At 35.4% G+C, this 14927-nt stretch overlaps 1 protein-coding gene across 2 annotated transcripts; it reads left to right on the top strand.

Annotated features, from left to right (window-relative positions):
• Positions 1-478: 478 nt before the first annotated feature.
• LOC127076588 (non-specific phospholipase C4) lies at positions 479-2727 on the top strand. 2 transcript variants are annotated; one of them, XM_051018275.1, is made up of 4 exons: positions 479-1320; positions 1428-1828; positions 1991-2161; positions 2252-2727. In XM_051018275.1, exons 1-4 carry the CDS (start codon positions 668-670, stop codon positions 2587-2589), a joined length of 1563 nt encoding a protein of 520 aa, XP_050874232.1. In that variant the 5' UTR covers positions 479-667; the 3' UTR covers positions 2590-2727. The 2 variants fall into 2 exon arrangements, with proteins under 2 accessions (XP_050874232.1, XP_050874231.1); XM_051018274.1 differs by having other exon boundaries at positions 481-1320; positions 1419-1828.
• Positions 2728-14927: the final 12200 nt, after the last annotated feature.

Below are 14927 nucleotides of genomic sequence, written 5' to 3'. Positions count from 1 at the left end.
TGCCAACTAACACACCTCTGAATAACAAACAGTTTCTAAAAGAAAAAGTAAGAGGCTAGTTAGTTACAGTTAATCTTACACCCATCATCCCCAGAAGATCCAAGCGAGTCGCACCCACATTGATATTGCTAAGAAACTCAAGAAGGTTAAAATGTCAGCTTTTTAGAAATCTATTTCATTAAAGTATAACTTAGATATTGAATTTTTTCAAAAACTCACCCAAATAGAAAGAAAATTCAATGGCATGAACATGATCGTTGGGCGTATAATAACATCATCGCGTACATGTTAAGGTTTTCCAATTGCTAGCTTACAAGCCACGCCTCATTTCCACATGATTTTTTTCCTTTTTTTTTGTTGTTATTTCTTGTCCATATGTTCTATTACGACAAGTATTGTGTTACTCAAACCATCACGACAAGTTAAAGAAACACAACCATTTATGATATATATTTTCATTATTAAATGAATTTTATTAGAAGGATTTAGATTCTTCTGAGTCTCATTTTCACTTGTCGTATAGTATATTCTTTATGCCTTTCTAAGTTGCTTCACCAACAATATAACTTCATCACATTATTTGAGTGCATGTAGTAAGTATAAATATGTCTCTTATTTGGGAATTATCAGCAAAATCCCCCCAAAAAAGAAGAAAATTTTCAAGAAAATGACTTCAAATTCTAGTCCTACTAATAGCTATCCAATCAAAACGGTGGTCGTTTTGGTTCAAGAGAACCGTTCATTTGACCACATGTTGGGTTGGATGAGGTCCTTAAATCCAAAAATCAACGGTGTTACCGGTTCAGAGTCAAATCCAATTTCAACGTCCAATCCCAACTCAAAACGAGTTCAATTTAGCGACCGGTCAATATATGTTGACCCAGACCCCGGACACTCGATCCAAGACATTTACGAGCAAATTTTTGGAGAACCATGGAGCGAAGCCTCAGCAGCAAAGAAATTGCCACCAATGATGGAGGGCTTCGCTCAAAATGCGACGAGACAAGAGAAACCAAAAGAGGCAACAACATTGACAATGACGGAGGCGGTTATGAATGGGTTTAAACCCGATTTGGTTCCGGTTTACAAAGAGTTAGTTAAAGAGTTTGCAATTTGTGACAATTGGTTTGCTTCGGTTCCTGCATCGACCCAACCAAACCGACTTTATGTACATTCCGCCACATCACACGGGTTAACTAGCAATGACCCTTATAAGCTAATTGGAGGGTTACCTCAAAAGACAATATTTGATTCTTTGGATGAAAATGGGTTCACTTTTGGGATCTACTATCAACAGCCACCATCCACTCTTTTTTACAGGTTTGTTCATTTCATAATTTAGGTACCTTACTATACAAGTTTCCTTATTTTTCTGTTTTCCTTCATGGTTACAATTGATGTCTTATAATTACTTCTAGGAATCTTAGGCAGCTGAAATACATAGATAACTTTCATGAATTCGGATTAACATTCAAGAATCATTGTGAAGAAGGGAAATTACCAAACTACGTGGTGATAGAACAAAGATTTTTCGACTTGTTCTCAATACCTGCAAATGATGATCACCCATCTCATGATGTTGGAGAAGGACAAAAACTTGTAAAAGAAGTGTATGAAGCACTAAGAGACAGTCCACAATGGAATGAAATGTTGTTTGTAATTACTTACGACGAACATGGAGGATTTTACGATCACATGCCAACGCCAGTGGATGGAGTCCCTAGTCCAGATGACATTGTTGGTCCTGAGCCATTCAAGTTTAAGTTTGATAGGCTTGGTGTTAGGGTTCCAACCATCTTTATTTCTCCATGGGTTGAGCCAGGAAAAGGTAAGAATGAGATGCATATGCATATGCATGCAAACTAAAACTAAGTTATTAATGCTTCCTATAATTTAGAGTTTTCTTAATTTAGTGCATTATAGTAAAATGAACACTCTTTTTAAGGAACTAGTTACACCAATTAACTATAACATGGTTAATATTGAATAGTGTTGCATGAACCTTGTGGACCTTTTCCAACATCACAATATGAGCATTCATCTATACCAGCAACTGTGAAGAAGATATTTAATCTCCCTAATTTTTTGACAAAGAGGGATGCATGGGCTGGAACATTTGAGAGCCTTTTAACTCTAACCCGCCCGCGAACCGATTGTCCAGGTAAAATATCGGTCTCTTTAAGGTTACGAAGTCAAACTCTTTGTTTTGATGAACTTTCAATGAATAAAACGTTACCTCATTCTCGTGCAGAAAAATTACCCGACCCGATTAAACTACGAGAGACGGCTGCTAAAGAACGAGCCAAGTTGAGTGAATTTCAGGAAGAATTGGTATTACTGGCAGCAACTCTAAATGGAGATCATAGAAAGAGTATATACCCGGACAAGTTAGTCGAGAACATGTGTGTTTCTGAAGCAGTTATATATGTTGAGGACGCATTCAATACGTTCTTGAATGAGTGTGAAAAAGCAAAGAAAAATGGAGCTGATGGATCTGAAATTGTTGATTGTGCCAATTCATGTAGTACACAATCCAATTCCAAAAACTTGTTTCACAAGTTGTTGTCTTGTGTAACCTGTGATCGATGAATAATCAACTTGCACATGATTTACATTATGAAACAAGTGCTTCTGTGTGTGTAATTGGCAATATTGTTAATGAAGTAAGTGCTCTTGTGTGTATCCAATAATGAATAAAGAAGTGCATATATATTATTCACACTTAAAGCTTGGTATCCAATGTGACTTTTGTTTGAACCCTGGCTCAAAGTAAAATTTTGAAAATTTTCTTACATTAATGACTTTGATGATAAATTGATAAATAATTATTTAAGGGAATTTCTTAATGTATTATATGATTTATTAACACACCTTGTGAAAATACAATAACATTCTCAGATTTTGGAGATGTATCTTCGACGCATCCCAAATCAATACATTTCGAAATCAAGCCCTAAGTCAATGGGAACAAAAATTACGAAGATACATCTTCAGACACTATTTGTTCAAAAACGCACCTGAACTCTTTCTCCTTCCTCAGTTAAAAAAAACACTTTCAAGGTTCTCAAACTCTCTCAACTCACATTATCTCAAAATCATCCAAATAACTTAAAAACTTCTTCCATCAACATCAAGTCCATCGACATCAAGTCCATTAAATAGCTCATTTAACACCGAAGTAAACTCACAATTTGTAAGTTTTTGATTTTTCTAAACGTTTTTGAGTTTTTCTATAAATTTGTATAAATTGATGATTAGGTTATGAAATAGATAGTTTATACATAATGGGAAATGTGTTTGATAGGTAGTTTTATTGATCAATGCACTATTTTTTTTATATTTTAGGGGATTGCATTACCACCATTGATGCTGATGAGAGTTGTAGAAAATTTTAAAGACACATCTTCAGAATTTTCCAACGTTTTGATTTCCAGAAACCAGAGATACATCTCCGAAGTTTTTCAGTATGCACTTTTTTGTTGCTTTTTTTTGCTTGCACTTATTGTGTAACGCATATGTGGTTTACTTACAAACATTATAGCTGATAGGGAAGACCGATTGAGGCATACCAAGATTGCACAACATGCATCTGTTTGGAGGGAAAATAGCTAACCACCACAGGCTCCTGTTACCTCTATCCCGATTGATGTAGAGGTGTCAGCTTCAGGGGTTCATGTATCTCCGCCTTCTTCTTCCCGTATGAGACGTGTTTCACCTACTCACGCATCCCCGCCTCCATCTTCCCGTATGCGACAAGTTTCATCAATTCATGCATCCAAGGAAATAGAGGTACCCGAGTCAACAGAGGTACCTTAGACACTAGTGGTACCTGAGGTACAAGAGGCAGCAGAGGGACTTGAGGCACCCCATGCCCATGAGGCAGCAAAGGCACCACATGCACCACATGTGTTTGGAGGAGGCCTGTCAGACTTGTCATTGTTGCCTCCTTACCCGGACCATACTTCCAGACATGTCTTGGACGGAGAGATAAAATTAGTTGGATTTATTCTTTTTAAATAATATTTGTTATAATATTAAAAGTTTCTAACGATGATTTATTTTTCTACAGAACCGTGATCCGCTAAAACTCATCAACCATGGGGGAAAAATTACTGGGCAACAGCAACTCAATGAACTATAGTTTCATGATGTTTTACGGCTATGTGGGATGAGATACTTATGAAAGACCAATTATGGTACGGTTAACCATGGTATGCTTAATGCGTTTGTATAAAGATGACACACATAGACGTCATCATTTCATCTTCCCCATGGTGAGATGTCTATCACATTGAACGATGCCTCGTGTCTGCTGCATCTTCCTATTAGGGGGAAACTTTTAGATCACATGAATATTAATATAGATGATGCACTAGAGTTGATGGTAGACTATCTGGGAGTTGACCCAGAGGCTTCCATGAGGGAGTTTGAATCCACTCGATGGGCTCATGCTAGGCTTTGATTCATGGAAAAAGTGTATACATATAAGCTTCTTAGAGCATAATAGGAAGCTAGTGATGACAAGAAGGTTGCGCAACATAAAACATACAATATGAGAGAATACTTGTTGTATTTGGTTGGCACTGCTATTTTTGTGGACAAGAGTTCCACTTTTGTAGATTTCATCTGAAGGTGCAGGAAACACAAAAAACGGGGGGTTTGAATTGGGTTTCCAGCTTGATAACGTTTTTCTTCCCGAAACAAATACAAGAATAACAACAAGAGTAATAATAACAATGATAAAATACATAAGAATTTTATCTCGCTTCACCATTAACTAGGATACCTCCAGTCCATCCATCCAGTGATTTTCCTTATCCAAGGACTTAATCCAATAATCAAATCATGATTACAAAGCAATGACAACCTGTCACAAATTACCTCAAAAGCATGACCTACCTGGTCGCTTGAGAAACCCCAACAGTCATTGACTCTTTAAGACTTGACCTACCTAGTCGTTTAAGAAGATTTCTCCCTCAATGACTATCCATCACTGACTTCTCAAGAGCCTGACCAACATGGTCGCTTGAGGAACATAACCAGGTTGGGTTAATGTAGTTTGTGTTTACAAGAGTGCTTCTTAGATAAGCATATTACACAAGATGAGGTTCAGATGATTACACTTAAAAGATATATAATGAAAGTTCTAACTGTTTCTCTCTTTGCTGTGTTATGGTGTTGCAGCTTCAACGTCTGATAAGATTCACACACATCCACACGCATGCCTGCGTCCACACGCTCTTTTTCCTTTCTATTTTCTTCTTTCTTTTATGCATGCTCTCTCACTCTCGACATCTTTCACCTTACATATTCTTCATAATATATAGGGAATGAATAAATCCGTTGGAGGGTAGAATATGAGTTAACCTTTGAAGTATCTGTTGTATGAAGGTCGCTTCATGTGCAACAGTTGAGTGGGGCTTGCATCAGAAAGTTATATGATGATGGAAGGTGAGAAGTCTTCTTTACTTAAAAAGTAGTTTTTCTTTTTAAACTTCGGTCACATCAAAAAATAAAGACTTTTAACTCAAATTTTCTATTCAGAGGCTTCTTATGAAAGTGATTTGAAGCTTGAGTAAATATTATAATTTGTCTTCAAAAGGAAATTTGTTTATTATTCTACTTTCCTTGAGTATACTATTCGTCATAATCAGAGGCCTCATATAATAGATGAAGTGAAGTTTGATCAGAGTCCAGAGCCTAGATGATGTAAACCTCAAAGTATATTCACAGTGAGGCTTGAAAGTAGTACAATCCAGAGAGAATGTGAACAAGAAATGCAGAAGCATTTGTTCAGCTCAGATGCGTTGACTGTAATAGAATATTTCCTTTGCTTACCAACTTCTAGTGAAAGACTTCTGTTATAACTTGGTGAAGCTTGAGTAGAATCCAGAAGCTGTCTTCAAAACATTGAGAAACTTCAGAGACCTCTTAGTACTGGGTTCTCAGACTTCATAGTTATAGTTAAAGTTTTATCAGAGTTTTTCTGGATGGTTTCTTTTCAGAAACGTTGACTTGATAATATTGAAGCTTGAATTAATGAAAACACATATTTGTATTCCTCCTTTGTTCAACATGTGTTTTTCCTTTCTTCAACCTGCTTTCTGCTTTCTCCAGACTTCGTATGCATTCAAATTGATTTTTTCAATGGCATAGTTATCTTCAGATTCTGGATTTTATAATTTGATGTTGTTCAGACCTTGCTTCAGACTTTGCTTTGATTTGAAGTTTTATTTCCATTTGCCTTTGTTGTATTTTGAGTTGACAATCATATTTGCCTTCTTTCAGAGTCTTCAACTATCAGAGTTGTCTCCAAACAAGCAAATGATGTTCCTAAATAAGAATATGCATTTTCTCTTTCCATATAGATTCCATCCTAATTTTTTGAGTATCTGCACACTTAACAAACAGTTAGTGTACAATATTGTTCTTGTTATCATCCAAACATAAAGGTATGTATATGTAAAACAAAACTTATTCTTACATCATCTACCTGCGATAATTTAATGACTTTGAGCGGATCCATGAGTAAAATTGGGGGGTCGCTTGTTTGGTCTACTTGTACTCTAAGTTATCCGAAGGATGTATATGAAAGACGAAACATGTGACAGGAAGCATCACACTATTGAAGGTAATATTTCTTTATCTTTTAGTGTTTATGTGCCCTTTTCATAAGACTTTTGTAATGCCATTACTAAGGATCCATGTGTTCCATCACTTTTCAAACTTGGATCCTCCAGTACTTCCCACACATATTTGATTGGTCATGTCTACCGACCTATACTAAGGATATGTCACACGCTGTCACATTCACCCCACCTAGACGTAACCAGAAGACAGAGCCATTCAGAGTGTATCTTGATCGCTTGGTAGAAGAGGATATACACTTCCATACGTACATCGATCACCGTGAGACGTGTCCCTTTGATGACATTGCCTTATACTCAAGATTATTGGCTTATAGTTCACGTATGACATATCCTTATCTTCCTGAACGCATCATGCGGCAGTTCGGCTACATGTAATACATTTCCAAAGACCCTTTTATGCCTGCTCCTCCTGCTATGACACGTAAAGATATGAATGTTATGTTTGATGATTATCTTTATCATATGGTACCGAAGAAGACATGAAGTATCATAGTTGAGAGCGACTGGAGCTACATTGATGGTTACATCTGATGGTTCTTCAGGGTGTCACATCCTTATATGATACAGGATGATCTAGGAGATCCACTGAGGCCGACTCATTAGGAGATACCAGAGGAGGAACAAGATATGTCAAATAATATTGTTGATGTGTTGCCTAGATGTATTTATACCATGGAGAGTGGGAAGACGGGTATTGGCAAAAGACTCTTTCCGGATAGCTCTGAAGCGAGGGACGTTGTAGGTGCCATGATAGCCGAGGCACGAGAGACACCGTAGTACAGGAGGCAGCGTAGGAACAGGGGTCCGAAGTCGAGTCCGTCATACCAGTAGTTTATAGTATTTGTACTTTGGATTTATTTTCAATTGTATTTTATTTTGACTTATTTCAACTTTATTGTGTATTATGGATTTATTATTTTATATTTGTCATTTTCTGCATATTTGTTGTATGGTCTAAGTTATCATAGTATACCTTTACTATATTATCAATTTCATCTGAGCATCACTAAAACAAACTTAAAAATTATTGTCTGGTCTGGATAGGAAGATGCATCTCTGGATTCTATCTGGTGTGCATATAGAGATGCATATTCGAAATAATCTATGGTAAAAAGGGGTGTTTCAGATAGGGATGTCTGAGTGTAACTTGAATTATTCCGGAGATGCATCTCAGAATTAAATTTTATAATATATATTGGGTGTGATTAAATTTTAACGTTTTGACTAAAGAAAAGGGTGCGTTCGGATATACATTTCTGAAATCTGAGGGGAAACTTTGGATTTTTATAGGGTGTTTTTCCACCACATAAGATGGGGTTAGTATTTTTCTTATTTAAATGTGTAAATTTTGGGCCACTTGTTTAATATTTTATAAAATATTTTTTATAATGTTTTATATTTTTATTTAAAAAAAATTTACAACAAATTTTTTAAAATGATTTTAAATAAAAAATTAATTTAAATAGTTTTTCTTAAAATATTATTTTAGGTGTATTATTCTTTTACAATAATTTTTTTAGATATCAAAATTTAAAAAAAAACTTAAATTTTATGCTATTTTGAATAGTTTTTTATAAAAATAATTTTTGAGGTACATCTTTTTTTTTGTTGATTTTTTTTGTAATTTTGACTATGCTTTAGTATTTAATAATATATATTTATGTTACTAGTGTCATACCCTAATTTTATCCCACCTTTATCCTTCTTCTTTTCCATCTTACATTGCATTATTGCATTTTAAGGCATTCATCAATTTGAACTTAGGAGAATTTGATCCCGACTTTCCAGTGCATTGCATTGTGTTAGTTTAGTCACTTTTAAGCTATTCCATATTGATTCATATCTCTTTACATTATCCATAATAATAAGTCTTTTTTGGAGCCTTTGGCCATTATCACTCATATTTAGGGATGTCAACGGGACAGAGAATGTGCAGAGGATGTTTTCTCACACCCCAATATTTTCTCCATCCCCATTCTCATTCCCCATCCCTATCCCCACAAATCCCCACAGAGAATTGAAGATCCACAAAGATCAAGTCTTAAATTTTTTCTATATTTTCTTATCAAAACTATGACACTAGTATTTCGTTATTTTCCCTTTTTAAAAAAGATATATTTTGCATTTTTTTTAAAATAAAAACACATCTTGTATCAATAACAAAAAAAATACAAAAACACTTCCAGTTACGAAAATATAACTACTAATTTACTAATTGAAACATGTTACTAATTGAAGTATAGTGAAGTTGAAAAGTAACTACCATAAACACAATGAACAAATGAGAGTGATTGTTGTGATGATGATGATGAGAACAAAGGAGATGAGGAATGGAGGAGGCAAAGAGAACTGAGAAAATAAGAAAAGGATATAATGTGTACACTATATGTAAGAAATTCACTTTTTTAAGGTTGGGTACTTGGGTAGTGAAACTGTACATTATACAATGAAACAAAAAAATAAAATGATCCACTGATAACTCTTCATTTTCTAATATATTAATTATTATTTTTATGAAAATAAATATGCAAAATTATATAATTATATATAAAAATTAAATAATATGGTCGGGGTCGGGGAATCTGCGGGGCGGAGGGTACTTCCCCGATCCCCGCCCCGAAGTGTCATCGGGGGAACTTTTCCCTCCATCCCCGTCCCCACAGGGAATAAAATCCCCGACTTCAGAGCTCCGCACAGATGATCCCTACAGGGATCCCCATTAAAATATGAAAATTGACATCCCTAGTCATATTTGTCGTCATCATCATTTAATTGGAAGTTTGAGTCCATCTTATCTCATTAAAGCTAGTTCCTTTATTTTGAATAAAACTTTGCATTTAATCATAGTTTGTTCTTTTCATTTCTATTTTATAACATTATTACACTAATTGCATATCATTTCATCACCATCATCAAATGTAAAATTAAAAATAATAGGTTTGAAGCAAGTTGGAGTTAGTCTCATCATTCATGACTATTCCTCATTCATGTGCATTTTACTTAATAAGTTTGAAGTTAAATTAGCATTAAAAACAAATCTAATTACATTGGTCCATCATATTCAACCATACATATATCAAATTGAAAGAATTTTTTGATTTAATTGAACGAGTTTTCATTACAAAAGTCAAAACAAAATTACATGAATTAACATTCCATCACTTTGCTCTTCATTGTCCATACAATAAATTAAAGATTATTAAAACAAGTTTACAACATCAATGCATACATTACATACACATGTACACAAACCATTTGAAAATATAACAAATAAAAAGTAAGCTTGGCTTGTTGTAGCATGAGTTTCTCAGCAGCATCACCATCATCATGCCATTAACACAACCATCCTCACCCCATGCCATGCTCCTTGTTGCAGCCATGTGCATCAACATCCCCATTATCATCTCCCTGTATCCACATACATCACACACAATTTCAAATTGAAAAAATATTAAAAAAAGAAGGAAATGGAATATCAAGTAACAATTTCTTTGCAACAACTATGTCAACATCTATTCATCATGCACATAGCATTTATAACACATACAAAAATAAATTAAAATGAAACTTGAAAAATAAATAATGTGAAACAAAGTAGAAAACACGTGAACACCTCCAACTGAATATTCATCAACATTCACTCACATACATCATCCTCATCATGCCATAATAAATTCACTCATCTCAAGTCATAAACTCTATCACCCTTGCTGCAAGTCACACTAATCACTAACATTTCCCCCCAAAAAAATCATTTTATCAACTCTTTCCCCCCTCAAATTCATTCACGGGGATCACGCCTCACCTCACCCCCTAACTATAAATAAGACCCTTCTATCACTCTTGACACATAAAAGAAGTGCCTATCCAAACACTACTAAAACTCTCCCTAACCCCCACTTATAGCTCTCTCAAGAAACTCCCCATGTTCATCATCCGAACTTGGGTTAATTGGGGCTAAGCCCTACACTGCCACTCACCAGAGTCATAAAGATGGAGAAGGAGACTGAGGGAGGATCAAAGAAGCAAACAAAATAAAAAGAAGAGAGAGAGAGAGATAACATAAAGAAGCTTACCCGAGGTATTAGGACTCATGTGAAGTCTCTCAGGAGTTTCAGACTCCAACGAGGTATTCTTCTTCATTTTATCTTCATTTTATCCTTGTTGCGTTATTACTTACGATGCTTTAATTGATGCACGGTTTTTGTAATTTTGACAATTGATGTTGAATTTTGGATTAGGGTTCATGTTAGGGATGAGCCTGATTTGGCCTAATGGTTAGTGTTTTGGTTGTTTTAATAATGGATTTGTAATCAGGAGGAGATTTTAGGTAGGTATATATTCATAGTTTTTGGGTTTGAGGTGATTTCATAAAATCTGGATTTCTCTCATGAACACCATCATGGTGTTCACGAGATATTCTTGGTCAGCCACAGGGTTTGATCTTGTTTTAAGGGAAAAAAGAGTGAGAAAGTGTTTGTACTATGGAGTGTGGTAGAGAAGAGAGAGAGAGAGAGAGAGAGAGAGAGAGAGAGAGAGGGGGGGGGGGAATAGTGGAAGAATGAAGTGCACCTGAGGCTCCTAATGTCATTTTTATTCATCTTTTCATCTCAACCACTATGGACGTGTGGCCCATCTCCTGGCCACTGGATCTAATTACTAGCATGTGTTGACCTGAGGTCTCATAAGGGATCCCCCACCACTACTATGACACACCTTTATTCCCTAGCATTTAGATCGTTTTGGCCTTCATCCAAGGGATAAGGTTGAGTCAATTTCGTTGACTCCCCTAGTCCTTTGACTTGGACTAACGCACTCCTTTGGTAATTCCTTTGGACCACGTGCTTTTGGCACCCCTTTCTGATTCATTCTATAGTTTTTTTATTGTTTGGGTTTTAGTTCTTTTGCCCATTTGGCTTGTTTTTTTTATTACTTGCCCATCTCTCCTAATTACTTCATGCACCCCTATTTCCCATTTCATTTTACTTCCTTTTATTATTTTTATTTCATTTTTCTAAAAAAATATTTTATTTTATTATTTTTGTTTAAAAAAAATCATTTTATTAAAGTAAAATCAATACTTTTCAAATAAAAAAGTCTAGATCAACATCAATACCTTTCAAAAAATCAAAATTAAATGCCTTTTACTAAAATTCAAACACTTCTCGAATGCGAACCAAAACACTCAATCGTTATCAAGCTACTTTTTATCGTAAGTGCTTCGCTAAATTTTTTTTCTTAATAAAATCAGAAGAAAAGAAACATTGGAGTATACACTCCATGAAAACCTTGAAACCTCAAAAAAGGGACATATGAGTACACACTCCTTGAAACCTTGAACAATCGGCCTCGAGGCACATGTACTGGTCTTACCGAAAGTTCATCTTCTGCAAATAAATTTCATAAATTTTTTGGATGAAAAAGGTAAATTGGGGCACACACTCCTTGAAACCTCGAATAATTGGCCCCGAGGCACACATCTTCGTCTTACCGAGCGTTCGTCATCCTCCTAAAAACAATTCAGCTCATCAAACTATCTTTTCTAGTCCCCGCGGTATCGAAAACCTTTTCACAAACAAATATTGTTATTCCGTTCTACCGCAATACAAACAAATGCTTAAGCCTCTTATTATGAACATACAAGCAATGTTTAACCGCTAAAACGAGATCTAAACATGTGTTCACTAAAATCAAGCAACCAACACTCATTTGCTACCAAGAACTACATATTTTTGAGTTCCCCATCGCACCTGGGGATACGTAAGAGTGAGATTCAATGTCTCGTCAAGCAATATAACAAAAAACCCAAAAATACTCTTTGCCTTACCATAACTATGTAACTTTGATTTCCTCATCGCACATGAGGATACGTAGGAGCAAGACTCACAATCTTGTCAAACACCCTAATAAAAACATTTTTTGTGACCTTTTATTTTTCCCTTTACCAAATATGGTGAAATGGTTTTTACATAGTAGTGGTTGAAGCTTAGATCTTCACCAATGATGAAGATGAAGATGATGATGTAACAGGAATAACGGTACCTTATAGGTCTATACCATACTATATGAGAATTCATGCATGGGAATAAGAGAATGAATCTTATAGAAGAGAATGTTCAAGCAAGATCTTCTTGCACTGATTCTATTTTCATTACATTAAGAGAGAGATCCATTCTTTATATATATATACTAGTTAGCTTGAATAGTTAGTTACAAGCTTCTAAACTCATAACTAACTTTGGTTGAGACTTCTTTAATACATACATAAGAAGACACCGTCTAGTTTACATAGACGGTGTTAACTCTTCGCAAATTGCAATCATACAAAACAATTCCATTGTCCTCAATTTTCTTGGAAAAAGTATTAGTTTTACCCCTATCATCAAGACACACCTTCTACTTCTAGCTTACATAGCCGGTGTTAAGCTCTTCACAAATTGCAACCATCCTTCCATGAAACAATTCGATTGTCCTTTTTTATTGTTGCAAAATCATCACTGAACATATACTTTTTTACTATAAACTGTTGAAGTTTGAGTGATAATTCAAGTGCAAATATGTAGTTCAGTAGTAGAGAAGTCTGGGTTTCAAAGGCATAATCGGTTAACATGATTGGTGTAACCAGTTTCCATTGGAACTGAATTAATTCTGGAATTAATTAGCTTCAGGTGTAACCGGTAACCCACTTTAGGGTAACCGGTTATGAGCCAAAGTTTTTTTTTGCTATTGTACTTGGTCAAAGTGTATTCCAATCATTGTGTAATCCCTATATAGGTGTGTAGGGTGCACTCTCACCCTAAGTAATGAAATATCTCATTCTCACCTTCAATTCTCTCTCTCTCTCTCTCTCTCTCTCTCACTCTCAACACACCAATGCAGGATGTAACCGAATACCAGAATCCTGTAACTGGTGGTTTGAAATTTTGTATTCTGAGGTTGCAGGAAGTACATAACAACATGTCGTCTGTCACACCTCGAAAAATGAGAACACGACTTAGCGAAGCATAATCACACGCTCGCAAGATGGACTAAACAGAGTCACCACTGAACTTTATTTATTCCTAAAAAGGAAAGGGGAAATATCGATAAAACCCAAGAAAGAACAACAGTGATATTTCACAACCAAATCAGGGTTCAGGAGTCGATTACGTAAGGGGAAGGTATTAACACCTCATACGCCTGTTATACTCAACGGGAACCATTAGGTTAATTGTGTGTGTTAGTGTTAACTTAGAAATGCTAGGCTTCTCAAGTTATTAATATGCCTGAGAAAAATGTTTTTATTTTTTATTAATGTGCTTGACAAGATTTATAAATCCTGCTCCTACGTATCTTCGGGTACAATAGAGAACTCAAGTCTTACGTAGTTCTGGGTAGAAAATGTTTGTTTGCTTGTTGGTCGATTTTAGCGAAAGGTACTTTGTGTCAATCAATGAAAACATTGTTGGCTACCCAAAACAAGTGGAGAAGGTAACGTTTGCATCACAACCAAATGGATTTACAAATCAACATTCGTGGGCAATGTCGTAAGCTTACTCATACGTTCAAGTGGACGAAACATTATTTTTGTGTCGTCTTGAGACAAAATACCTTTCATTTGAGAAAAGGGTTTGAGGATCAATCGTACGATAAAGAGAAAAGAATTTGATTGGTTTGGATGTCTTTTGAGTAATGGCGAGATATCCATCTCGAATCCTAGCCCCAGGAGCTCGTGGTATCCACCATGTTCCATTTCCATTTTATTTGCAAAAGAGTTTGATATTTTAGGTGTTTTAAAGATTGGTTGAGAAAAGGTTTGAAGAAGTTGCATTGAAAGTTTTTAAAAATAGTGAGAGCTAGGATGGGCGAGATATCCATCTCGAATCTTAGTCTCGGGAGCTCATCGTATCCACCACGCTCTATTTCCATCTTTATTGAAAATTGTTTGATAAGCATTAAGTGTTTTTGATTTTTATTGTGAAAATGACTTGATGGAAAGGTTTGAAAAGGTAGAAGATGTCTTTGAGAAAGTACTCGACGTTGGATCGGGTTTTTCTTTTTGTTCTTTTTGAAAAAAGGATTGATTTTATTATTGTGTTAGAAACTACCTAAACAAAAAGCAATAAAAAATAAAAGCAATAAAATCATTACACATTATGAGAGTGGGGGGTACATTTTGTCGAATGGGGATATGAGATAATGAAACGATTAAATCAAAACCCAATTAACAAACGCAAGTAAATGAGTGTACGCACATGAAAGAAAATGATCTCATTGTAAGGAGGCTCAAGAGTAAGC

Source organism: Lathyrus oleraceus, chromosome 4 (assembly GCF_024323335.1).
Source record: "Lathyrus oleraceus cultivar Zhongwan6 chromosome 4, CAAS_Psat_ZW6_1.0, whole genome shotgun sequence".
Classification (NCBI taxonomy): domain Eukaryota; kingdom Viridiplantae; phylum Streptophyta; class Magnoliopsida; order Fabales; family Fabaceae; genus Lathyrus; species Lathyrus oleraceus.
The sequence above is the reverse complement of the archived record's forward strand: the minus strand, read 5'-3'. Positions and strand labels throughout refer to the sequence as shown.